Source organism: Salvelinus alpinus, chromosome 8, assembly GCF_045679555.1.
Source record: "Salvelinus alpinus chromosome 8, SLU_Salpinus.1, whole genome shotgun sequence".
NCBI classification, from domain to species: domain Eukaryota; kingdom Metazoa; phylum Chordata; class Actinopteri; order Salmoniformes; family Salmonidae; genus Salvelinus; species Salvelinus alpinus.
In genome coordinates, this window is record NC_092093.1 from 76636268 (window position 1) to 76663910 (window position 27643).

At 43.2% G+C, this 27643-nt stretch overlaps 1 protein-coding gene and 1 non-coding gene across 5 annotated transcripts in view; both read left to right on the forward strand.

The window, feature by feature from the left end:
- LOC139583730 (partitioning defective 3 homolog) overlaps positions 1–27643 on the forward strand; it is a 599078-nt gene that overhangs the window by 278658 nt on the left and 292777 nt on the right. For 2 of the 4 annotated variants that reach the window (XM_071415128.1, XM_071415129.1), the window contains exons 6-9: positions 10108–10173; positions 17339–17448; positions 18263–18346; positions 23192–23317. In XM_071415128.1, the coding sequence (XP_071271229.1) occupies positions 10108–10173; positions 17339–17448; positions 18263–18346; positions 23192–23317 (386 nt within the window). The remainder of the gene's footprint in view (positions 1–10107; positions 10174–17338; positions 17449–18262; positions 18347–23191; positions 23318–27643) is intronic. The other 2 variants (XM_071415130.1, XM_071415131.1) reach the window with 1 other exon arrangement.
- On the forward strand, positions 10184–10238 carry LOC139583881 (U7 small nuclear RNA). Its single transcript, XR_011676640.1, has one exon. It is a non-coding gene; the product is annotated as a U7 small nuclear RNA (small nuclear RNA).

A 27643-nucleotide genomic window follows, 5' to 3' on the forward strand; every position in this document is an offset into this window, starting at 1 on the left:
TCCACTTCATTTACCCACCCATAGAGCGAGGACACGGCCAAATGAATCCCGACCCCCAGAATCTCAGACTCCAGCAATTAAAAATAAATGAACAAAGCGCCGCTCTCCGCTGAGCACCTCCTCCCACCATCTTGAAAATGAAGCTCTCGGGCAACACAGCAAACAAAAGTTAATCTGAGGAATAGACTGGCTCCTCAGTAATGACTAGCTCTAGTGTGTACTCAGCTCCTGTTCAGTCATTCATAGGACCACATCAATCATCCTCCTTCAGACTTACCTCGATGAGGTGTCTATGATGAGGTCTGCACAGGAAGCAACCTGTAGCATACTAATGGAGAGACATGGTGTGTCTCTGCTCTCTGCTTTAGATACTGGTTGACTCCCTGCAGGGATGGGATCAATTCCATTTCATTTCAATTGGAATTGGAATTTCTAGTGTGTGTCCCGAGTTGCGCCCTCTTCCTTTTTTAGTGCACTACGTTTGACCAGGGCTCACATAAGATACTGTGGAATAGGTATATTTAGTTACAGTTCAGCTGTTTGAAACTTGAGTGTCCTCTATCTGTTTTACACGTCATTGAAATACTGACATACATGTATGTCTCTGTGTCAGTCTGACGGTATCTAACAGGAGAGACGCTCACTGACCTTCACAGACACTCTGAGAGATGGATTAGATGTTCAGAGCAGAGAAGACAAGACTGTCCTCGCCCCTAATCAGCTCAAAATGATGATTAATCTGCTAAAATTACCACAGAGCTCAGTTCAAGTGAAAAGATCCACAGAGTTCAGTTCATGTAGAGCTCAGTTTTTACTTTAGAGTTGAGTTAATGCTTATTGTAAACTGGATGGTTCGAGCCTGGAATGCTGACTGGCTGTCAGTCAGGGTCTATCAGACCGTATACCACAGGTATGACAAAACATTTATTTTGCCTCTTCTAATTACGTTGTTAACCAGTTAATAATAGCATTAAGGCACCTCAAGGGTTTGTGGTATATGGTCAGTATACTATGGCTAAGGGTGTTGCATTCTGCCTAATAACAGCCCTTAGCCATGGTATATTGGCCATATACCACAAACCCCTGAGGTGCCTTATTGCTTAAATGTACCACATGCCCCAGTTAATGCTCAGTTCATGACCAAGCCTCACACTCATCCGTTCAGCTTCACAGTTCACGCTCTACCTCGAGATTGAGTGGAGACACAAACACACCTCACCTTACTTAATCAAGTAAGGGACAGAGTGCATCCCAAATGGCAAATCTCTATGTAGTGCACTACTTTTGACCAGGGCCCATAGGGCAAAGTGTGCCAGTTGGTACATAGCCTCAGATGCTAGAGAAAAGGATACTATCCTTCTAAAATGTGTTGTTCCTTGACCATAAGGCCAAGTTGAGGATATGCCACAGATATGTTGATTGCAAAACATGTTGACCTCCTCAAAACCCAGTCAAATGTGAGACTGTACAAAAGCCCATTCTCCTTCCCATGTCACCCATCCCTCAGAGCTAACTGCCATTATCCCAAATTAGACCCCCAAAACATCTCTGTGATTAGATTGGATGTGACTGTTGCTCCCCTGTCATTAACCCCTCTTCCCTCATCAGGTCATTTGAATCAGCCATCTTAACTACCCTATTAACGCAGCCAATGCATCAACCCGGCCCGAGTTATCAGACAGTTCTAGACAGTTATTTACATTTATGTTAGGTTTAAGGGATGTTAAAAAGGCAGAAACCAGAGATAACATCATTATGTGGACACTGAGACGGTTCTGATAATGTAATTCATGTTGCTATTCACTTTTTCTCTGTGGCAGTAATGGTGGGTGAGTATGAAGGCATAAACCATACTGTCTATGAGCATTTCAGACAGTTATCATCAATGTATGATCATTTCCATATGTGATAATAATGCATGTCCATATCAGATGATTCAATGTGTTGATGAACAACTAAGATCTCAACAAGAGGAAAGCCACGTGCAATTTCCATTAATGTCAAGTGGTTTAGTCAGGCAAGGGAAGGATATGCAGCCATTGCAATTACTAAGGCCTCTCAATAAAGCCACGCCATTGATAACTCTTCAGAGAACCAAGAATAGTGTATAAATCCTTAATGCAAAAATAGGATTAACCCATTCATTTGCTGAGAGCTGAGGTCAAAGTCATACCCAACAGGGCGGAAGCAGAACACTTGCATTGCTACAACAGTAGGTCTCCAATACAACTCTAATGTACAGCAGCTATATTCTGTCTAGCACAGCATCTAGTGAGGAAATTATTAGATTCCAATTCTGCAGAGAGAGCTTCGCACACACACACACTGGAAAGAAATTACAGTAGAGTAACCCTGTGTGGGCCGGCTGTCCGTGTCTCTGCCGATGGGGAGAAACACAGGCTGACTCTGATGAGGACGTGTTCTCCTCTCTGATTCCGACTCAGAACCCATGGGCTCAGGACTGTTCAAAGCAGATGACTGACTCCCCATTCCCAAGTAGGGATTAGATGTACTATTCCTTTTGATAAACGATATCTAAGAAACAGTATAGATTCATTATAAGACTATTTCTTTTGAGAAACTATATCCAAGATGAGAGTAAAACAAGACGAACAAGTACTTTATCGGAGTAACGGATAAGTTTGTTTCACTGTGCCCGCTGTGTTTTTTCTGTGCTGTCTTTTTGATCTCGCTGACCAAAGCACGACGTTCTTAATCATCAGTACAGGAAAAGAGGCTTCAGCCAATCAGGGGGCAGCAGAGATGCCAACAGGGATGCAGGAATCAGCTACCCATAATGCAGTTAGGAAACACACCAAGCTCCATTACTGGCTAATGAAATCTATTTTCCTGGCACTGAATCTCAGATGTCGTAAACTTCACATTCGCCCCCAGTTCTATTTCTAGTCGAGTTGATGTAGTTTTCTCCCCTTTTAATCAACAAAGACATCAAACCTTTAAATCTCCCTGTCTGCCTTTGGTTTTAAGACACACCGCTAATAGGGTATAAAAGTTTGCATTCCGTATGACGTGGATTTACTTTAAGCAAATTAAAGCCCAAACAGGTTCTTAATGCTATTAAGCAAATTAAATCAGAGATGTGAGCCTACCTGGGTCACATTTGTCCACATCAGTCTGAAAGGGTGTGTTATGTGTTGCAGACAAGACTGGCATTTGGAGAACTGGACCGGAGGGGATAGTTTGTTTCTTCCTTCTTCTCTGTCAATGAATTGCATCTGTGTTACAGTACGTCATCTGCCAACCAGGATTTCATATGAGTCCAGGCAGATCTATCAATGACACGGCTTCCCTCTGCTCTGGGCTGCTGTATCGTTAAATGGAACATTAATTCAATTAGGGACAGCTAATTATAAGGGCTTAAATCAATCACTGAGTCAATAACAAAATCTCAAGCGGACGGAGACTCAAATGTTCGAGCCCTCATCAATAACAGTCAGGTTAGGAAGGAATGCTCTCTGGTCAGACCCAGAGCTTTAAAAGGATATGAATTATTGAAATCCACAATTGTCTTTTGTCCAGGGAGGGCAGTCTTACATGATCTATATGGTCACTCTGGTTGAAACTCATACATACTGAACTCATACAGTTACAATGAGACCTTTGTGTTTGGCTCGAATTTACTCTATATACTGTAGTTTTATTTATATAAACTTAGAAAAAAAAGAAACGTCCCTTTTTCAGGACCCTGTCTTTCAAAGATCATTCATAAAAATCTAAATAACTTCACAGATCTTCATTGTAAAGGGTTTAAACACTGTTTCCCATGCTTGTTCAATGAACCATACACAATTAATGAACATGCACCTGTGGAACGGTCGTTAAGACACTAACAGCTTATAGACGGTAGGCAATTAAGTTGTGAAAACGTAGGACACTAAAGAGGCCTTTCTACTGACTCTGAAAAACACCAAGCGAAAGATTCCCAGTTTCCCTGCTCATCTGCTTGAACGTGCCTTAGGAATGCTGCAAGGAGGCATGAGGACTGCAGATGTGGCCAGGGCAATAAATTGCAATGTCCGTACTGTGAGACGGACAGCTGATCATCCTCGCAGTGGCAGACCACGTGTAACAACACCTGCACAGGATCGGTACATCCGAACATCACACCTGCGGGACAGGTACAGGATGGCAACAACAACTGCCCAAGTTACAACAGGAACGCACAATCCCTCCATCAGTGCTCAGACTGTCCGCAATAGGCTGAGAGAGGCTGGACTGAGGGCTTTTAGGCCTGTTGTAAGGCAGGTCGTCACCAGACATCAACGGCAACAACATCACCTATGGGGACAAACCCACCATTGCTGGACCAGACAGGACTGCCAAAAAGTGCTCTTCACTGACGAGTCGCGGTTTTCTCTCACCAGGGGTGATGGTCGGATTCGCGTTTATTGTCGCAGGAATGAGCGTTACACCGAGGCCTGCACTCTAGAGTGGGATCGATTTGGAGGTGGAGGGTCCGTCATGGTCTGGGGCGGTGTGTCACAGCATCATCGGACTGAGCTTGTTGTCATTGCAGGCAATCTCAACGCTGTGTGTTACAGGGAAGACATCCTCCTCCCTCATGTGGTACCCTTCCTGCAGATTCATCCTGACATGACCCTCCAGCATGACAATGCCACCAGCCATACTGCTCTTTCTGTGCGTGATTTCCTGCAAAACAGGAATGTCAGTGTTCTGCCATGGCCAGCGAAGAGCCCGGATCTCAATCCCATTGAGCACGTCTGGGATCTGTTGGATGGGAGGTTGAGAGCTAGGCCATTCCCCCCAGAAATGTCCGGGAACTTGCAGGTGCCTTGGTGGAAGAGTGGGGTAACATCTCACAGCAAGAACTGGCAAATATGCCGCATTCCATGAGGAGGAGATGCACTGCAGTACTTAATGCAGCTGGTGGCCACACCAGATACTGACTGTTTTGATTTTGACCCCCCCCCTTTGTTCAGAGACACATTATTCAATTTATGTTAGTCACATGTCTGTGGAACTTGTTCAGTTTATGTCTCAGCTGGTGAATCTTGTTATGTTCATACAAATATTTACACATGTTAAGTTTGCTGAAAGTTAACGCAGTTGACAGTGCGAGGACGTTCCTTTTTTTAAGAGTTTATTTGTTTATGCTATTTTGGTATTGAATACTGCACTGTTGGGTAGGGCTTGCAAGTTAAACATTTCACTGTACTTGTGCATGTGACAAATTAAACTTGAATGACAGTTGGAAAAGAATTGTTGACAGGATCTGTTTAAGTGGATCCCAGTTGTTTGAGTCACGATTCAGCAGTGTAGTCAAGTGTTTAATGTAGGGTCGGGGTTCAGGAAGTGATTTGAAGTTAAAATTCTGAAATGGAATGTTTATTTTCAGTTTATTGAGAAATCATTGAAAATACTGTAGATGCCTTTATTTCAGTTATTACATTTTTATTTAACTTCAATTGCATATTACACTGATTTAAAGGCTTTAGGAAGCCTTTACTAGCTGTATCTCTCTGCTGTAGTTATATTGTAGTTGTCCTTGCATTATGGTGACTAGAGAAGCAATGTCCACTCTTGTAATGCCAGACATGGTGCCAGTGTCTTGTATGGTCTCATTTGTCTCTGTCTCTTGGACTGCACTGTATCCACATTAGCTCTATCATGTAATGAGGATGCAATTATTGGCCTTGACCTTTGTGAATGAGAGGAAAGCCTCCCTCCACCCTTCCTTCACCCTCTTCCCCTTCCTCATTTCAACATCATAATATGGATTTCTTTTCACACGTCAAAGTCTTTGTTACACTTGGCTATTCCAGTGTTACTTTTTGGTCATTCCAGTGTTTCTTTTTGGTCATTCCAGTGTTTCTTTTTGGCCACTCCAGTGTTTCTTTTTGGTCATTGCTGTGTTCCTTTTTGGTCATTCCAGTGTTTCTTTTTGGCCACTCCAGTGTTTCTTTTTGGCCATTCCAGTGTTTCTTTTTGGCCACTCCAGTGTTTCTTTTTGGCCATTCCATTGTTTCTTTTTGGTCATTCCAGTGTTTCTTTTTGGCCACTCCAGTGTTTCTTTTTGGCCATTCCAGTGTTTCTTTTTGGCCATTCCATTGTTTCTTTTTGGTCATTCCAGTGTTTCTTTTAGGCCACTCCAGTGTTTCTTTTTGGTCATTCCAGTGTTTCTTTTTGGTCATTCCAGTGTTTCTTTTTGGCCATTCCATTGTTTCTTTTTGGTCATTCCAGTGTTTCTTTTTGGCCATTCCATTGTTTCTTTTTGGTCATTCCAGTGTTTCTTTTTGGCCACTCCAGTGTTTCTTTTTGGCCACTCCAGTGTTTCTTTTTGGCCATTCCAGTGTTTCTTTTTGGCCATTCCAGTGTTTCTTTTTGGTCATTCCAGTGTTTCTTTTTGGCCACTCCAGTGTTTCTTTTAGGCCACTCCAGTGTTTCTTTTTGGCCACTCCAGTGTTTCTTTTTGGCCATTCCAGTGTTTCTTTTTGGCCATTCCATTGTTTCTTTTTGGTCATTCCAGTGTTTCTTTTTGGCCATTCCATTGTTTCTTTTTGGCCACTCCAGTGTTTCTTTTTGGCCATTCCAGTGTTTCTTTTTGGCCACTCCAGTGTTTCTTTTTGGCCATTCCAGTGTTTCTTTTAGGCCACTCCAGTGTTTCTTTTTGGCCATTCCATTGTTTCTTTTTGGTCGTTCCAGTGTTTCTTTTCGGTCGTTCCAGTGTTTCTTTTCGGTCATTCCAGTGTTTCTTTTCGGTCATTCCAGTGTTTCTTTTCGGTCATTCCAGTGTTTCTTTTTGGTCATTCCAGTTTCTTTTTGGCCACTCCAGTGTTTCTTTTTGGCCACTCCAGTGTTTCTTTTCGGTCATTCCAGTGTTTCTTTTCGGTCATTCCAGTGTTTCTTTTCGGTCATTCCAGTGTTACTTTTTGGTCATTCCAGTGTTTCTTTTTGGTCATTCCAGTTTCTTTTTGGCCACTCCAGTGTTTCTTTTCGGTCATTCCAGTGTTTCTTTTTGGTCATTCCAGTTTCTTTTTGGCCACTCCAGTGTTTCTTTTTGGTCATTCCAGTGTTTCTTTTCGGTCATTCCAGTGTTTCTTTTCGGTCATTCCAGTGTTTCTTTTCGGTCATTCCAGTGTTTCTTTTAGGCCACTCCAGTGTTTCTTTTAGGCCACTCCAGTGTTTCTTTTAGGCCACTCCAGTGTTTCTTATTGGCCATTCCAGTGTTTCCTTCAGGATGGGATCTGATGGAAGGTAACTCAGCACACACCCTTACCCTTACCACCAACCCTCCAGCGAGCAGACAATGTATGTGCACCCATGCGTCGATGTGTGTGTTTCGGGGTCAATCCGTGACCCAGCAGGTAGCTAGTCCTGCATCCAGCAGCCCTACCCCCAGCAGCCCTACCCCGTGTCCTCCTCATTCCCCCTGTCCACTCTCTCACCACTCAATATGTGAAAGGAAACGGCACTCTGCACTTTACAGTCCCTCCCTCTACTCCCTCCCTGTCTGACTGCCAAGCCAAGTTTCATATCTGCTTCAATAATCTAATGCACTGGCTGTCTAACCGCCAGGCTCCTAACGCTGTGCTTCCTATCATTGTTGGAGAGGCAGTTGGCTCTGACCCAGCCCCATGCCCTCACAGCACACAGCCATCCCAGCCCCATGTGTTGAGAGATGTGCTCTCAGGCCCCTTCACTCCACCATGTCTGACTCTGCACAACATAGATAGGGCCTAAAGTGAGGTGCAGAGAGAGGTGAAACGCTGCAGAGCTACTTCCCCTCTGATCAGGAAGGAAGGCATTGTCCGGCCAACTATAGTCAGGGGAATGAGATGGAGAGAGAGAGATGGATTTAAAAATACCTTTATTGGCCCTATAGTTACATATTTAACTTCTCTGCGCTACGGATCCCTTTTACGGGATCACTTTCCTAAACCACCGCTAGAATTGCAGGGCGCCAAATGCAAAAATATTACTAAAAATATTTATAATCATGCAATCACAAGTGAAATATACCAAAACACAGCTTAGCTTGTTGTTAATCCACCTATCGTGTCAGATTTTGAAAATATATTTTACAGCGAAAGAAATCCAAGCTTTTGTGAGTGTAGCTTTCAATGCTACAACAGTTAGCCCCAAATTAGCATGGTCACGAAAGTCAGAAAAGCAATCAAATTAATCGCTTACCTTAGATAATCTTCGGATGGTTGCATTCACGAGACTCCCAGTTACACAACAAATGTTATTTTTGTTCGATAAATATTACTTTTATCACAAAAAAACGCCATTTGGGTTGCGCGTTATGCTGAGAACTACAGCCTCGTTCCGGTCCTGAAAGGAGGATGAAAAATCCCAAACGTATCAGATTAAAAAATATTACTAAAAATATTTATAATCATGAAATCACAAGTGAAATATACCAAAACACAGCTTAGCTTGTTGTTAATCCACCTATCGTGTCATATTTTGAAAATATACTTTACAGCGAAAGAAATCCAAGCTTTTGTGAGTGTAGCAATAAATGCTACAACAGTTAGCCTTATATTAGCTTGGTTAGCTTGGTCACGAAAGTCAGAAAAGCAATCAAATTAATCGCTTACCTTTGATAATCTTCGGATGTTTCCACTCACGAGACTCCCAGTTACACAACAAATGTTATTTTTGTTCGATAAATATTACTTTTATCACAAAAAAACGCGATTTGGGTTGCTCATTATGTTGAGAAAACCAAAGCCGTGTTCCGTTCGACAAATTCCAAAAAGTATCCGTAATGGTCGTAGAAACATGTCAAATGTTTTTTAAAATCAATCCTCAGGTTGTTTTTAACAAACGTAATCGATAATATTTCATCCGGACCATAACCTATTCATTAAGAGACAAAAAGAAAATAGGGTGTCTCTCTCTCGCGCGCAGGAAATATTCAGAGGACACCTGACTACTTTTGAAAAAACTCGCTAATTTTTCAAAATAAAAGCCTGAAACTATGTCTAAAGCCTGGTCACAGCCTGAGGAAGCCATTGGAAAAGGAATCTTGTTGATACCCCTTTAAATGGAGGTTAGACAGGCCAGGAAACAACGTTTTTTTTAAAGAAAATATCACTTCCGGGTTACATTTTCTCAGGGTTTTGCTTGCAGAATAAGTATTGTTATACTCACAGACAATAATTTGACAGTTTTGGAAACTTTAGAGTGTTCTCTATCCTAATCTGTAAATTATATGCATATTCTACGATCTGGGCCAGAGAAAATGTCAGTTTACGTTGGGTACGTTATTTAAAAAAAAAAAAATTAAAATCTGACCCCTAGCGCTAAGAAGTTAAAGGCACAAGCTTTACTTAATTGTAACGAACCTAAAAAGTTCAAACCATGCCCCCCTCCTCGTCCACTATACATAGAACCCACCTGAGAGAGAAGGAGAGCGATAGAGAGGGAGAGAAAGAGAGGTGTCTCGTTAGCTAGTGGCTCACCTCTCCTGTCACTAAATGCTTAGCACTGGCAATGAGACAGAGAGCGAGACGGATGGACAATAGAGCAGGGCTGGCAGCCAGTGTAAGGCTCTCTTTCTGCCCTTGGAAGAAGAAAGAAGAAGAAACAAGAAGAGAGTGACACCCACTGCTTCTGAGTCACTCAGTCAATCAGTCCATCAGGGATGTCAGTCACCAGTTATCCCTCAAGGGACTACTATATCTACCTTACTATATATCTCTCTCGCGTGCTCTCTCTCTTTCTTTCACTCTCTCTCTTTTCTATTTCTCTCTCCAACTCTTTGTCTCCCTCACTCCCTCCACATGAAAAAAATACTAGACTTTACTACAGTACTTACTATATAATTCTGTAGTAAACTGTAGTATATTGTAGAATACTATACTACACACTATCCCTCGATCATGTGTAGTACTTACCATAGAATGGTGTAGTATACTATAGTAAATACTACAGCATTACCATCTATTGTTTCTTAAGTACTACATTAATGTCCGCAAAAACAGTGCAGTCCCCTATAAGTTAATGATATACTCTGCCCATTCCCCTCCCCCATACCCCATATCCCAATTTGTGCCACTCATAAGTGAGAAACATATATGCCAAGTATAAATCATAATTATATTGTGTTCCCTACAGGTTTTAGAAAAGAGCAGAAGCTCTGAACTATCTGTTCAGACCCCAGTCCTACCTGCCTACCTACAGGTAGGTTATGGAAAACCTGCTCTTTTACAATTTCTCCAGTAGGTTTCTTCGAGGAGAAAGCCTCCCCTTCTATGTCAAAGACAATCCAACAAAAACACTAATAAATACTATAGTAATTTATGCAAATCATATTACAGTATACTACAATCTGCAAAAACGCTACATTAATTTAGTATATCCGTTTTCTTTTAATTCAGTAATTATACTATAGTTAAATGTAAATAATACAGTATACTACAGTAAATAATACAGTATTCACTGTCATGTTTTTGATAACTTTAGTCCAGTGAATACTATTCTATTTATACCATTGTGTAGTATTTTTTTCGTGTGGGTATCTTGCTACCTATCTCTGTTGTGAACCATGGATAGAAACCTCTCCTCACCTCTGTGCACCAATGAGCTCTACACACTGATACCTCGCTCTCTCCTCTACTCCTCCTCCTCTCCTCCAGTCATCCACTCCACTCCTCCACCTCTACCGCTTAGCTCAGCCTCAGCTCGACAGGTCTCCCTTTCCACTGAATAGAGATTCTCAGGAGCAGAGATGCATTCATGTCATACAAAATTGTCACTCAACAAACAGCAAGGCTTAGGCTTGTCACCGAGAGCAACTGTTATGGGAGTTAATTACTTGTCAGTGTCAGTAATGATAAATGTGAATCACCACCTCTTCCTCGGCTTCAACCCAGCCATCTAAACCCTATTGTCACAGGCAACAAGCAAAGAGCACTCCGCCATTCGTCTTCCTCTGCATACATGCTCTATGCAAATTATCTGGCTTTTTTTTAGAACTGTATTTTTTAAATATTTTTCCCTTTTTCCTTTTGGATATCTGATTGTATTTATTTTTCCATTATCACATGCTTCCTTCCCTTCTTTTCCCTTCACCTCCACCATTATGTTATCCTTCAGTCCTCTGTTTATTTCTTATGTAAGCATTCCACGGGTTGCCAGGTCATGTTGGGTTGCCAGGTCCATTGAGGTCCCACTGTACAGTATGCCAGTATCCCCCTTGTTTTCCAATAGAAAGCATATGAATAAAAGCAAGGAGGCACATGAGACCTGTCATGACGCATAATTAAAAACAGCAGAGCCGGGGCCTTGCATTGCGGACAAAGGTGATTGACTCATTTTTATAGAAACACCTAATAGAGAAAACAGCAGCTGCTTGGCAGCAGGATTCTGTAGGTATTCTGATTAAATTGTCATGACCCCATGTCAGTCTCACTTCACCTTCGGAAATGTATAAATAAGATTAGGAGTCTCCCGACGGGCCCGAGTACCCCCTCTAAACCCATCCCGTGTCGCAGGGGTTCATAGTTTCAAAGGGCTGAATACATTTCCATTAAAAAAAAAATTGTCTTCGTCCAAGGTGGCTTAGCAGTTCAGACGTCTTTTTCTGTTCCGTATTGTCGTGTCCTGTATATATATATATTTACACCTTTCTTCGCATATCTTTTATCTATTTTATTATCCAAGAACTCAACTACAAAAGCTTTCCTGCAAAAGCTTTCCTGCAACCCGCTTCACCAATTACAAAAAGTATTATTTACCTCAATCTGAAAATCCATCGTGGAAGCTAGCCAGGGGCTAATTCAGAAGCTAGCCTGAAAGCTAACCAGAAGCTACTCCGATAGCTAGCCAGAAGCTAATCTGTAGCTGCCCCGAAATTTGCCGGTTTGCTGGCTAGCGTTGGTGTTTCAGCTGCCCACGTTTAGTGGTCATCAGCTATTCCTTTAGCTCGATAATCTACCGGCACTTTTGTGCAACGCGACTCGGACCGGAGCATTCCGGGACTCTTTTTCTCTCAGTTTCCCCGGATTCCAGCCGCAGGCTCTGGACACTTGCACCTTGATTTCGCAGCTAGCTAGCTGCAAACCGTGTGACTATTGGCTTACGTCGACCCCGGAGCAAACTCAAATCATTCTGGAGCTAGCCAGCTGAGGAGTTCCATCACCATCCGGACCCGTTTCTTTTGTTGCTGCTGCAGATACGGAACCCCACCGGGCCTTCACGACTGACTGCCGCGACTGACTGCCGACGTTATCTGCCCGAGGGATTTATCCAACTGGCACCTCCGTCCCGACGTTACCTGAACGCTCATCTGAGGCCCGCTAATCGTTAGCTGTCTTATCGGCTGCTATTTGAACAAGTATATCGGACAACTATTATTATTATTATTATTTATTTATTTTATTTTTTCCTTGGGTCACTATATCTATTTTGCCAATTTGGATTGATCCCCTCTACCACACGGAACCCCACTACACGGAACCCCACTAACCTACCGACGGAAACGCACGAGGTATCTACAAACAGACCTCCATCCTATGCTGCTACCGATAGCCATATACCCGGCCAGCTGTCTGGATCGCCACGACCCCAACCAACCTCTACTCACTGGACCCTTATTGATCACTCGATTAGCATGCCTCTCCTTAATGTAAATATGCCTTGTCCATTGCTGTTCTGGTTAGTGTTTATTGGCTTATTTCACTGTAGAGATTCTAGCCCTGCTCTCTATACCATATCCAACCTCTCAGTTCCACCACCCACATATGCGATGACATCACCTGGTTTCAATGATGTTTCTAGAGACAATATCTCTCTCATCATCACTCAATACCTAGGTTTACCTCCACTGTATTCACATCCTACCATACCTTTGTCTGTACATTATTCCTTTAAACTATTTTATCGCCCCCAGAAACCTCCTTTTACTCTCTGCTCTAGTAGCTCTAGGCGACCAATTCTCATAGCTTTTAGCCGTACCCTTATCCTACTCCTCCTCTGTTCCTCTGGTGATGTAGAGGTGAATCCAGGCCCTGCAGTACCTGGCTCCACTCCTATTCCCCAGGCGCTCTCTTTTGATGACTTCTGTAACCGTAATAGCCTTGGCTTCATGCATGTTAACATTAGAAGCCTCCTCCCTAAGTTTGTTTTGTTCACTGCTTTAGCACACTCTGCCAACCCGGATGTTTTAGCCGTGTCTGAATCCTGGCTTAGAAAGACCACCAAAAATTCAGACATTTTCATCCCCAATTACAAGATTTTCAGACAAGATAGAACGGCCAAAGGGGGCGGTGTTGCAATCTACTGCAAAGACTGCCTGCAGATTTCTGTTATACTATCCAGGTCTGTTCCCAAACAATTTGAACTTCTACTTTTAAAAATCCACCTCTCTAAAAACAAGTCTCTCACCGTTGCCGCCTGCTATAGACCACCCTCTGCCCCCAGCTGTGCTCTGGACACTATATGTGAACTGATTGCCCCCCATCTATCTTCAGAGCTCGTGCTGCTAGGCGACCTAAATTTGAACATGCTCAACACCCCAGCCACCCTACAATCTAAGCTTGATGCCCTCAATCTCACACAAATTATCAATGAACTTACCAGGTACCACCCCAATTCCGTAAACACGGGTACCCTCATAGATATCATCCTAACAAACTTGCCCTCCAAATACACCTCTGCTGTTTTCAACCAAGATCTCAGCGATCACTGCCTCATTGCCTGCATCCGTAATGGGTCAGCGGTCAAACGACCTCCACTCATCACTGTCAAACGCTCCCTGAAACACTTCAGCGAGCAGGCCTTTCTAATCGACCTGGCCGGGGTATCCTGGAAGGATATTGATCTCATCCCGTCAGTAGAGGATGCCTGGTCATTTTTTAAAAATGCCTTCCTCACCATCTTGAATAAGCATGCCCCATTCAAGAAATTTAGAACCAGGAACAGATATAGCCCTTGGTTCTCTCCTGACCTGACTGCCCTTAACCAACAGAAAAACATCCTATGGCGTTCTGCATTAGCATCGAACAGCCCCCGTGATATGCAACTTTTCAGGGAAGCCAGAAACCAATATACACAGGCAGTTAGAACAGCCAAGGCTAGCTTTTTCAAGCAGAAATTTGCTTCCTGCAACACAAATTCAAAAAAGTTCTGGGACACCGTAAAGTCCATGGAGAATAAGAACACCTCCTTCCAGCTTCCAACCGCTCTGAAGATAGGAAACACTGTCACCACCGACAAATCCACTATAATTGAGAATTTCAATAAGCATTTTTCTACGGCTGGCCATGCTTTCCACCTGGCTGCCCCTACCCCGGACAACAGCACTGCCCTCCCCTCTGCTACTCGCCCAAGCCTTCCCCATTTCTCTTTCTCCCAAATACAGTCAGCTGATGTTCTAAATGAGCTGCAAAATCTGGACCCTTACAAATCAGCCGGGCTAGATAATCTGGACACTTTCTTTCTAAAACTATCTGCTGAAATTGTTGCCACCCCTATTACTAGCCTCTTCAACCTCTCTTTCGTGTCGTCTGAGATCCCCAAAGATTGGAAAGCAGCTGCGGTTATCCCCCTCTTCAAAGGGGGGGACACCCTTGACCCTAACTGCTACAGACCTATATCTATCCTACCCTGCCTTTCTAAGGTCTTCGAAAGCCAAGTCAACAAACAGATTACCGACCATTTCGAATCCCACCACACCTTCTCCGCTATGCAATCTGGTTTCAGAGCTGGTCATGGGTGCACCTCAGCCACGCTCAAGGTCATAAACGATATCGTAACCGCCATCGATAGGAAACAATACTGTGCAGCCGTATTCATTGACCTGGCCAAGGCCTTTGACTCTGTCAATCACCACATCCTCATTGGCAGACTCGACAGCCTTGGTTTCTCTAATGATTGCCTCGCCTGGTTCACCAACTACTTCTCTGATCGAGTTCAGTGTGTCAAATCGGAGGGTCTGTTGTCCGGGCCTCTGGCAGTCTCTATGGGGGTGCCACAGGGTTCAATTCTTGGACCGACTCTCTTCTCTGTTTACATCAATGATGTCGCTCTTGCTGCTGGTGATTCTCTGATCCACCTCTACGCAGACGACACTATTCTGTATACTTCTGGCCCTTCTTTTGACACTGTGTTAACAACCCTCCAGGCGAGCTTCAATGCCATACAACTCTCCTTCCGTGGCCTCCAACTGCTCTTAAATACAAGTAAAACCAAATGCATGCTCTTCAACCGATCGCTGCCTGCTCCTGCCCGCCTGTCCAACATCACTACTTTGGACGGCTCTGACTTAGAATATGTGGACAACTACAAATACCTAGGTGTCTGGTTAGACTGTAAACTCTCCTTCCAGACTCACATCAAACATCTCCAATCCAAAGTCAAATCTAGAATTGGCTTCCTATTCCGCAACAAAGCATCCTTTACTCATGCTGCCAAACATACCCTTGTAAAACTGACCATCCTACCAATCCTCGACTTCGGTGATGTCATTTACAAAATAGCCTCCAAAACCTTACTCAATAAATTGGATGCAGTCTATCACAGTGCCATCCGTTTTGTCACCAAAGCCCCATATACTACCCACCACTGCGACCTGTACACTCTCGTTGGCTGGCCCTCGCTTCATACTCGTCGCCAAACCCACTGGTTCCAGGTCATCTACAAGACCCTGCTAGGTAAAGTCCCCCCTTATCTCAGCTCGCTGGTCACCATAGCAGCACCTACCTGTAGCACGCGCTCCAGCAGGTATATCTCTCTAGTCACCCCCAAAACCAATTCTTCCTTTGGACGCCTCTCCTTCCAGTTCTCTGCTGCCAATGACTGGAACGAACTACAAAAATCTCTGAAACTGGAAACACCTATCTCCCTCACTAGCTTTAAGCACCAGCTGTCAGAGCAGCTCATAGATTACTGCACCTGTACATAACCCATCTACAATTTAGCCCAAACAACTACCTCTTTACCTACTGTATTTATTTATTAATTTATTTTGCTCCTTTGCACCCCATTATTTCTGTCTCTACTTTGCACTTTCTTCCACTGCAAACCAACCATTCCAGTGTTTTTTTTTTATTTTTATTTTACTTGCTGTGTTGTACTCACTTCGCCTCCATGGCCTTTTATATTTTTATTTATTTATACATATATTTGTTTGCCTTCACCTCCCTTATCTCACCTCACTTGCTCACATTGTATATAGACTTATTTTTTTTCACTGTATTATTGACTATATGTTTGTTTTACTCCATGTGTAACTATGTGTTGTTGTATGTGTCGAACTGCTTTGCTTTATCTTGGCCAGGTCGCAATTGTAAATGAGAACGTGTTCTCAATTTGCCTACCTGGTTAAATAAAGGTTAAATAAAATAAATAAAATAAATAAAATAAATAAAATAAATAAAATAAATAAAATAAAATAAAATAAAAAAGAGAATGAGAGAAAGAGAGAACGAGCAGAGCGGTTATTTAGATGTGCTTGACATTTCAGCGAGGAGGGAAGGTGAGGGGTGGGGCAGTAGGCATATTAATATCAGAGGCTAACAAACCATTTCAGGTCTTCTCCCTCTCTGCTAAGTGTCTAGACATACTAACCTCACCTCCCCCCCCCCAGAATGTCATCATTATAACAAAGAATTACCACATACCTTCTTGATCGAAATATCACGATTACACTTACCAATACCGTATGAATCAGCTGTGGATGAATGTTATGAGATTTGTATTGGTACTACCACTGTAAAAACACGACATTGTTATCTACATGTATCATGAATACCGTGAATGTATCTCTTTAATACAGTATAAGAACTTCCTATTTCTCACAGAGGACGCTAAGGTCCCCAGCCGTCTGATATTGAGTCTGTCTGAGAGACAGAGTGGTATAATGGCTAATGGCCATGACTGAAGAACAGGGAGAAGGGTAAATGAAATGGAGAGAGAGAGAGTGAAAGAAACAAATGGCCTGTGTCTCATCCTCCCGTCGCTTTATCAGATTACTGTAAGAACCTGGCAAACTGCTACCTCCCATCCCCCCCATCCACATTGATTGAGTATGAGTAATCGATTACGGCCACTTCAGTGTTGCTTGGCTGTCCTCTGTCGGATGTTGCGGAGAGAGAGCGAGAGAGAGTCCCAACGCTAAAACAGAGACCATTACTCTCCTTCTCAGGTAATTGGATTAAAAAGAAGGGAGGAAAGAAGAGATGAGATGCAGAGACGCAGACGGTAGGACAGCTTAGGTCACCGCCAGAGCTGTATAGTCTTTGATGTTCCCTGTGTCACCTTGTTCTCTCTCGCTCTATCTCTCTCTTTCTTTCTCTCTCTCTCTCTGTCCCTCACACTCACTCACTCACTCTTTATGTCTGTCTAGGAGGAGGAGGAGGAAGAGGAGAGGGTGAAGGAGGAAGAGCGGAACGGGAGAATAGAGCCGGTGGGGAGAGCAGACTCCTGTGTGGAACACTCCCCAACGTTATCTCTGAAGTAAGTGCATTACACACCACTGTCCTCCTGGTAGGAATGGACTCACCCAACTCTCTCTCTTCCTGTAATATAACCACTTCTTATGACAGGCACACACCATATAGACTCACTCATCTCAGTACTCCATCACATTGTCGTGTCCATGAATCAGATGTTCTATACTCAATATATACACCATTATTAAATAGTTACAGTACACTACAGATTCATTTTCCAAGACCATGTCTCCACCATCAGTGTTACCACCATCATCATCACCATCATGTGATTTTCCATGTATTATTTAACTATTATTAATGTGACTTCCTCGTACGCCCTCGCAGCTTTATTTGCAGGGCTGAAGCATCCCTCCATATTTCCAATTCATCGGGGCTAGTTTTACTGCAGAACCCACAAAGACCTGATCTTAATCACTTAATTGGAGTCTCCATTTGGGTCTTTAATCGACCTCTGGTTCCTCAGCCTGACTGTATAATGGATGGCTTCATGAGAGAAGAGGCCTAGCTGAGCCAAAGCCAATCTCTATAGGGTCTGTATCCCAAATGGCACCCTATTTCATATAATGTCCACTATGGGGATTGGTCAAAAGTAGTGCGCTACAAAGGGAATAGAGTGTCATTTGGGACTGGACCAGTGAGTGACTGCAGTAGCATCTCCCTAGCTGCTAGATATAGGCTCCATTCCCAGACCTGTCATGTTATCCTGTTGTTTTGTGTTATTCTCAATTTCTTCTGTTTCTGTTTTTATTTCACACATGCGTTCCTCCCTCCCGCTGTCCCTCTCACCCCCTGCCTCATCCATCATTGTCCCACAGTGACATGCTAAAGCTGGTAGAGGTGTCCAATGTCGGCGGGCCTCTGGGGATCCACGTTGTGCCTTTCAGTGCCACGGACAGAAGGTAAAACTGACTGCTGATCGAGGATCAGGTCCCACCTGTCCATATAACAGTATTCATTATGATCTGAAAGGCAAAACTGGTCCTAGATCAGCACTCCTACTCTGAGAAGCTAGACTTATTAGGGCCCAGCTTCCCTGTCCCAGTATGAAAAGACTACAGTACTCCTACTAGGCTAGCCCCCTGTCCCGATCTGTCCGCTGCATCCTTTTGTTCAGTTTGACGCCTCTGAAATCGCTCTCTCTCTCTCTCTCTCTGTCTCTCTCTCTCTCTCTCTCTCTCTCTCTCTCTCTCTCTCTCTGTCTCTCTCTCTCTGTCTCTCTCTCTCTCTCTCTCTCTCTCTCTCTCTCTCTCACTCTCTCTCTCTCTCTCTCTCTCTCTCTCTCTCTCTCTCTCTCTCTCTCTCTCTCTGTCTCTCTCACTCTCTCTGTCTCTCTCACTCTCTCTGTCTCTCTCTCTCTCTCTGTCTCTCTCACTCTCTCTGTCTCTCTCACTCTCTCTGTCTGTCTCTCTCTCTCTGTCCGTTCTTTCACCCGATCTCTCTCCATCTCTGTCGCTCACGGCTGTCATTGTGAGTGACTGTGATGTCTCTTGGCCTCTTTTTTTAATCTTTCTTCTTCCTTTTGTGTTTTCAATTTCTGAAACACTTGTCCCTTACCAATGTGAGTGCTATTTTACAGCTCCAAGGAGACAATGAACATAGAAAAAAGAAAGGATGAAAGTGGAAAGCGGTTTGTTCTTGACTGGAGGCTGTATAGTCTGTGTTCTACACGTTCCTTTTATTCTGAGTTCTATGTTACGAGTTCTATCCACGGGAGACAATGGACTTCAGACGTCAGTCCTCTGGTTTGAAGGTGACTTTTTGGGGGAGAGATAAATCCTTCTAGCGACTATATCTATTTAGGCGTTTGACCCTCCTCGGTGAAGAATAGTGATGACAAGAGCATGATGCTGAATATATCAGAGTTTTTAGTTATTCACAATCAGCAGGAACTGGCCAATACAATCAAACTAAAAGAGAATCCATAACATGGGTCCTACATGTACACCAATGGATTGGCACAGTGGTCACCCCCAAGGTCACGGTAACATAAAAATGTGTCCCAAATGGCCAGTACTGCTAAAAGTAGTGCACTATATAGGGCATAGGGTGCCATTTTGGGACACCAGCACACAGTGGAAGAAACACAAAGGAAAGAGGTGAAAATACTGATGAAAGAAATGATATGGGATATCATGTGGGACTTTGTCATTGAAGGTTGCTGTTGCCATTTCATTAAGATAACTCACTCAGGACTTTGATTCTATTGCCGTTCCTGAGAAACTAGCATGATGTTGTTGAACTAGAAATAGGCTTGACCTTTGAGAATTGAGCGTCGGATTCTCACAGTATACTGCCTTAGCTTTGGCTCAGAAAAGAAAGAGAGAACGATGAAATATCGATATTAGATATTGTAAATATAATAAACAATATGATTAAATGACTATAAACGTCAATGATTTTGATATTGGATAAAGCCTCCTGACAAACTAGCTTAAACTGTTTGTTTTCTGCTTCAAAGTGGTCCTTTTGACTTTGGCCTTTAGAAATGGCCACTGTCTATCACTGTTGCAACATATTATTCCGTATGGGGCCATGCATACTGTTTCCTCATCAGCTCCTTCAATTATGTCCCAAACTAGATAACGTGACAAAGACTGGTTAGTCAGATGATGTTAATGGACTGCTCAGCTCTTCCTCCAGGACGTCAGGCGTTAGCTGCCGAGGGCTGTCTCATTACCGTCCAGACGAGCAGGGTCAGACTTCCGGCCCAGACGGAACACTCAAAGTGTCTGCTGTCACAGCGATGCTAGCACAGCAGCCACTGGATCTTTGCAGCTGCAGGGGAGAGAGGGACTTGGATAGGGGAGAGACACACACTCTCTCTCTCTCTCTCTCTCTCGTGCAGATGCGACACCGCCACCATTTCAATAATGAGATCTCCTTCTGTGACCACTGTGAACTGTAAACAAGACGCAGACATAATTGCGCTGCGTAAATGGATCCTGATTGCATTATTATTCAATTAAAGTCAGTAGATGGGAACAGGTGGTCTCTGTCGCTCAGTCTCCTCAGCTCAACTCCTCAACTCTCTCTCAATCAACATGCAAAGCGTCTGCATATGAGCAGATGAAGGGATGGACTTAGTATTCCACAAGTCTCTCGAACAGACTCGCCTGTAGAGTTGTACAATTCTGATAACTTATATTTTTGAAGTCCCAGATTTTCCAGAAATCCAGGCTGAAATATTCCTGTAGGGAATAAGCAGGACGTCTGGGAATTACTGAAAGTTAATGTACTGATGGATGACTCAATACAGTTAATGTTAATGTACTGATGGATGACTCAATACATCTTAAATAATGCCTACTAGTTTGAATGGAGTGAGTGTTGAGCATCTTAGCAAATGTCCAGTAGCATATGAGACAGACAGATGTGAAAGTGTGCTAATGCATTTATCATTAAGAATGAGGGCACCTTTATTAGTGGTGATCAAATCACTAAAAAGCCCAATTGTATGCCCAATCATGAGACACTGTACTGAATACAGATTACTAATCAGCATCAGCTCCATCTGGGTTCATTATAAAGCCCTTGAACTCCAGTAAAACACTGATCTAAGATCAGTTGCTACACTAGATAGGCTGCATCTCAAACACTTCCCTATGGGCCCTGGTCAAAAGTAGTCCATTATAAAGGTGCCTTTTGGGATGCATCCATTGTCTTGCTTCCACACCACCTCGCTAGTCTATAATGACTCTATGGTTCTCTCCCCACCACTCTTATCAGCCAATTTATGAAGCCTCAGCCTGCTTAGTCTGCTCGTCGGCGGTGTGAGTGGACAAAAGCCTTTTGTACCACATAATTCGGACTTAGTAATGTGCCATTTACCCCCATTGAGGAGAGAGATGAGTTTGTGGTGGTGAGTGAGCATGCCCATGTTATACAGCCAATTAAACTAATGAGCTGAGGCGGCTGGTGGCCGCAGCGTGCCCCTTTCGGCTGAAACGCTAAACAGCTCCGTGAATTGAGCCTCGCTCGCCTGGAAGAAAATCACTTTTTTTTCTTCTTCTTTGCGATTTCCCGGGTTGTTGTTTATGTTTACGTATCTAATAAAGTACTGAGAAAATAGTATGTTTTTCACCTCCTACTGTCCTTGTCTACTTATGCAACCCCCCCTCTAGCCCTATCAGAAATCCCATCCAAAATGTCAATCAGAAATAAATCCCACTTAATATTCAATCTCTTTTCACTCCCTAAAGAAGTTTTTACCTTACTTGAGTCTCAGGAGCCTTAAAGTCTTAAGACTTCCCATCAGAAGTGGCAACAACAGTCTGAGTGCAGACAGTACACCTGCAGCTTCTCCTGGTCCTTTGAAACAGGAGTTATGGTTTTGCTGTCTGTGCGTCTATCAGATCTTTTTACACGTCTGTGGTAGCGCGGTGATTCGGAGGGCGAGAGAGAGCTAAAACCCCAACCTGCTTTCTGATGTATTTATTTACTGCATCAGGGTTTGAAGGTAAAGGTTGTGGAGCTTGGAGGGGATTGCTGAGACGGCAGGCTGTGCATTTGTGTGTGCGTGTGTGTGTGTGTATGTGGGTGTGTGTGTTTGTGTGCGTGCACGTGTATTTATAACAATGCTGCCTGCTCACTTTTTAAGCCCTGGCTAAGCGAAGCTAGACGACAGACAGACAGCGGAGCGTCACTGAAGCCATAAGACCTTCACTAGTCTGAAGACCAGGATTAGCACTTAGATGTCCTTCACAGGAAGAAGGGAAGGGGACAGCTCAATATTACACACCACAGCATTTCTGGGAAGAGAGAACATAGTATATGTCAACCTGCCTCATCCTGGCTAAAGTTTTGTGAGTTAGTTTTGGTGTCACTAATCTCATCTGATTTATGATATTGATTTGGAGATACTGAGGAAGGTATATTAGGAAGATCCCTTGACAAAGTTACTATGCAGTGGTTCTACAGTAATAGTTACTATTCAGTGTTTCTACAGTAAAAGGTACCATTCAGTGTTTCTACAGTAATAGTTATTAGTCAGTGTTTCTACAGTAATATGTACTATGCTGTGTTTCTACAGCAATAGTTACTATTCAGTGTTTCTACAGTAACAGTTACTATTGTGTTTCTACAGTAATATTTAGCAATTCACTACACACGCAATAAAATCTGCTAAACACGTGTATGTGACCAATACAATTTAATTTAATTGAATAGTTACTATTCAGTGTTTCTAGAGTAATAGTTACTAATCAGTGTTTCTAGAGTAATAGTTACTAGTCAGTGGTTCTACAGTAATAGTTACTAGTCTGTTTTTACAGTAATAGTTACTAGTAAGTGGTTCTACAGTAATAGTTACTAGTCAGTGGTTCTACAGTAATAGTTACTAGTCGGGGGTTATAATAGTAACTAGTCAGTGGTTCTACAGTAATAGTTACATGTCAGTGTTTCTACAGTAATGGCATGTTCTATGCATTTCTTCACAACCCGTCTTTTTACATTCCATTACTTATCGTCCTGTCTCTTTTGACTTTTCCCTACATGACAATCTTTCTAATGAATTCCCTAATCTCAATTAAATGGATGCAGAGGACAATTCCTAGTTGTGTGGGTTAAATGGATAAGAATTGTTGTGTGAAAAGTCTTGTGCTTGGTGTGTGTGAAGTGTGTGTACTATAACGTGTGGTTTGACCTGGTCTGTAGAGTGTGTTATATGTGTGTGTGGAGTAAGTTCAAAGTCTGTAAGGTGTGCGTAACGCATGCGCGTGTGTGTAACGTGTGTACCGTTGTTCCAGGACCCTTGGGTTGTTAGTGAAGCGTCTGGAGCGCGGGGGCAAGGCGGAGCAGGAAGGTCTGTTCCAGGAGAACGACTGTGTCGTCAAGATTAATAACGGGGATCTGAGGAACATCCGATTTGAACAGTAAGCCCCCCCCCCCCCCCTCGACCTCGCCTCTGTCTTGACCTACAGAGATGGGGCATATTCAACATTTACCTGACATTACCTCTTAACTTTCTGAAACCTATCTTTCATAAGCTTTTCACTCTCTGCCTCTGTCTCTTCCTTTCTCTCTCCTAAATGTACAGTAATACATTGTATTTAAGCATTATGAGTCAGATACAGACTATTTAAAATGTGAGAGTGGTGCCCTCAGTGATTCTCCATAAACGCCTTATGGTGACCTATAGTTACCCCTCTGACCTTACCAACCTTAATATACCCCTCTGACCTTACCAACCTTAATATACCTTAGCGTCTCTACCCCTCTGACCTTACCAACCTTAATATACCCCTCTGACCTTACCAACCTTAATATACCTTAGAGCCCCTACCCCTCTGACCTTACCAACCTTAATATACCTTAGAGCCTCTACCCCTCTGACCTTACCAACCTTAATATACCCCTCTGACCTTACCAACCTTAATATACCCCTCTGACCTTACTAACCTTAATATACCCCTCTGACCTTACCAACCTTAATATACCCCTCTGACCTTACCAACCTTAATATACCCCTCTGACCTTACTAACCTTAATATACCCCTCTGACCTTACTAACCTTAATATACCCCTCTGACCTTACTAACCTTAATATACCCCTCTGACCTTACCAACCTTAATATACCCCTCTGACCTTACCAACCTTAATATACCCCTCTGACCTTACCAACCTTAATATACCTTAGAGCCCCTACCCCTCTGACCTTACCAACCTTAATATACCTTAGAGCCGCTACCCCTCTGACCTTACCAACCTTAATATACCCCTCTGACCTTACCAACCTTAATATACCCCTCTGACCTTACTAACCTTAATATACCCCTCTGACCTTACCAACCTTAATATACCCCTCTGACCTTACCAACCTTAATATACCCCTCTGACCTTACTAACCTTAATATACCCCTCTGACCTTACCAACCTTAATATACCCCTCTGACCTTACCAACCTTAATATACCCCTCTGACCTTACCAACCTTAATATACCTTAGAGCCTCTACCCCTCTGACCTTACCAACCTTAATATACCTTAGAGCCTCTACCCCTCTGACCTTACCAACCTTAATATACCTTAGAGCCTCTACCCCTCTGACCTTACCAACCTTAATATACCTTAGCGCCTCTACCCCTCTGACCTTACCAACCTTAATATACCTTAGCGCCCCTACCCCTCTGACCTTACCAACCTTAATATACCTTAGAGCCTCTACCCCTCTGACCTTACCAACCTTAATATACCTTAGCGTCTCTACCCCTCTGACCTTACCAACCTTAATATACCTTAGCACCTCTACCCTTCTGACCTTACCAACCTTAATATACCTTAGCGCCTCTACCCCTCTGACCTTACCAACCTTAATATACCTTAGCGCCTCTACCCCTCTGACCTTACCAACCTTAATATACCTTAGCGCCCCTACCCCTCTGACCTTACCAACCTTAATATACCTTAGCGTCTCTACCCCTCTGACCTTACCAACCTTAATATACCTTAGCGCCTCTACCCCTCTGACCTTACCAACCTTAATATACCTTAGCGCCTCTACCCCTCTGACCTTACCAACCTTAATATACCTTAGAGCCTCTACCCCTCTGACCTTACCAACCTTAATATACCTTAGCGCCCCTACCCCTCTGACCTTACCAACCTTAATATACCTTAGAGCCTCTACCCCTCTGACCTTACCAACCTTAATATACCTTAGCACCCCTACCCCTCTGACCTTACCAACCTTAACCTCTCTAGGCTAGATGGGACGCTAACGTCCCACCTGACCAACATCCAGTGAAAGTGCAGGGCACCAAATTCAAACTACAGAATTGTAAATATTTAACATTCTTGAAAATACACATGCAATATGTCAAAATAAAGCTTAACTTCTTGTTAATTCAGCCACGGTGTCAGATTTCAAAAAGGCTTTACCGTGAAAGCAAACCATGCGATTATCTGAGGATAGCACCCCATCAAACAAACACAGACAATCATATTTCATCCCGCCAGGCGCGACACAAAACTCAGAAATAACGATATAATTCATGCCCTACCTTTGAAGAGCTTCTTCTGTTGGCACTCCAATATGTTCCATAAACATCACAAATGGTAATTTCTTTTGATTAATTCCGTCGTTATATCTCCAAAATGTCAATTTATTTGGCGCGTTTGATCCAGATTAACACCGGTTCCAACCCGCACAACGTGACTACAAAATATATGAAGTTACCTGTAATCTTTGTCCAAACATTTCAAACAACTTTCCTAATACAACTTTAGGTATTTTTTTACGTAAATAATTAATCAAATTTAAGACGGGATAAACTGTGTTCAATAGCGGATAAAAACAAAGTGGAGCGAGCTTTCAGGTTGTGCGCCCCAACCACAACAGTACACTAGACTCGACCCTCGTTCTGAACAGCCCTACTTCTTCATTACACAAAGGAAAAACATCAACCAATTTCTAAAGACTGTTGACATCCAGTGGAAGCGATAGGAACTGCAAGCAATGCCTTAGAAATACAGATCTACATAGAAAACTCATTGAAAACACTGTCACCTCAAACCATCCTGGATGGTTTGTCCTCGGGGTTTTGCCTGCCAAATAAGTTATGTTATGCTCACAGACATCATTCAAACCGTTTTAGAAACTTCAAAGTGTTTTCTATCCAAATCCACTAATAATATGCATATCCTAGCTTCTGGGCCTGAGTAGCAGGCAGTTTACTTTGTGCGTGAGGTTAATATACCTTAGCGCCCGAGCCTCACCTTCCTCTGTTCTATTGATTTATTGCTACTTTTCATTTCCTAAAGTGGATTGAAGATACAAGGCCATCGCAACATGGAGCTAGGAGGGGACACACACACTAACACAGCTCTAGAGTCATATTGGTGCTGTCTTTTCCAGAGATGAGAAATATATTGCATTTTGTCCAGACCCTGACCCAAAGCAAGCATGTGGAAGGAGGTTGCCCTGACTGATATCCTCCCCATTAGGAAGAGCTCCTGCCTGGTTTAGTGCTGGCTAGGATGGAGCTTTCAGGATTCACAATTAGCTGTCTTAGGGTGAGGCCCGATGGGGTGTCTGTTGATGTGGTAGGGTCTGCCTGGCTATAAGCTATACAGAGAGTACATGTGGAGGGGACACTACATGTAGGTTGTTTTAATTAATACACTGGTCATCAAACATACAGTACCTTCCCCTTATGGCCTAGTTCAGTTTGCTTGTGTTCTGTTAGAGTATATCTTTATAATAAAGCATTTTCACATTTTCTAAATACACTTTGTGACCAAGTTTGGCAACAGTTATAACCTGGTCCAGCCTTCAAAACTCAAAACTGTTGTACTTACTTAGCTAGCTACATTGTTCATTCATTCATCTAGACTTGGCAAGCCACTGAAGTGTTTAGCAATAGTAAATATTGTGCTTGACTTTTCATTGGTAAACATCCACACTACCTCCCTGGCCTCTCTGCCGTGAAAGAGGTGTATGTGTACTTTGCAAACCAAATCCACAAGGGAGAAATGTTTTGTATCGCTCCGCATACACATGGCTCACAGCTCTCACCAGCATTCACAAACGTGACCGCACCGCACCACAATATGATTCTAGTGGCGAAGTAAATCACTTTTTACAATCTCTCTCTCTCTACTCTCCTTGATTGTGCACTGCACCGTACGGAGATAATTCCAAGTGATATTATAATCTTATTGGATTGTTTTGCATGGATAAATATTTAGAAGCGGTTAATCTAACTAAATGTAATGATGCATTGATGGGGTAATTTATTATTCAATCAGAAAGCTGAGCTGCTGTCTCCTCATCGTCTGATTACTGGAGTGTCACTGTGCCTCTCATTACCCACCGTAGGCTGCTGCAGTTCACATGATTTGAGGGAGAAATTAACATAAGAATGAAGGACCAAATCCCAAAGAAGTGTCTCGGCACACTCCGCTCCGCACTGAGGTGAAAGAGCTCCAAATGAAGTGCTGTTTATAACGGCGGAAGCGGCTTAGCGATTGTCAATAACTCATTTGGACGGGTTCAATGCGGTATCATGGGCGTGATAATGGAGAGGCTGAGAACGCGAGGGGGGATTGTTGGCTATCACATCATCCTTTGCTACGCTACTCACATACACACGCACGCGCACAAACACACACACACACCCTCTGAAGGCCCTTATCCTCTTATGCCGTGGGACCGATGGGGCTGCTCCAGGCCAGACTATCTATATGCTAAGTGGCGTCTG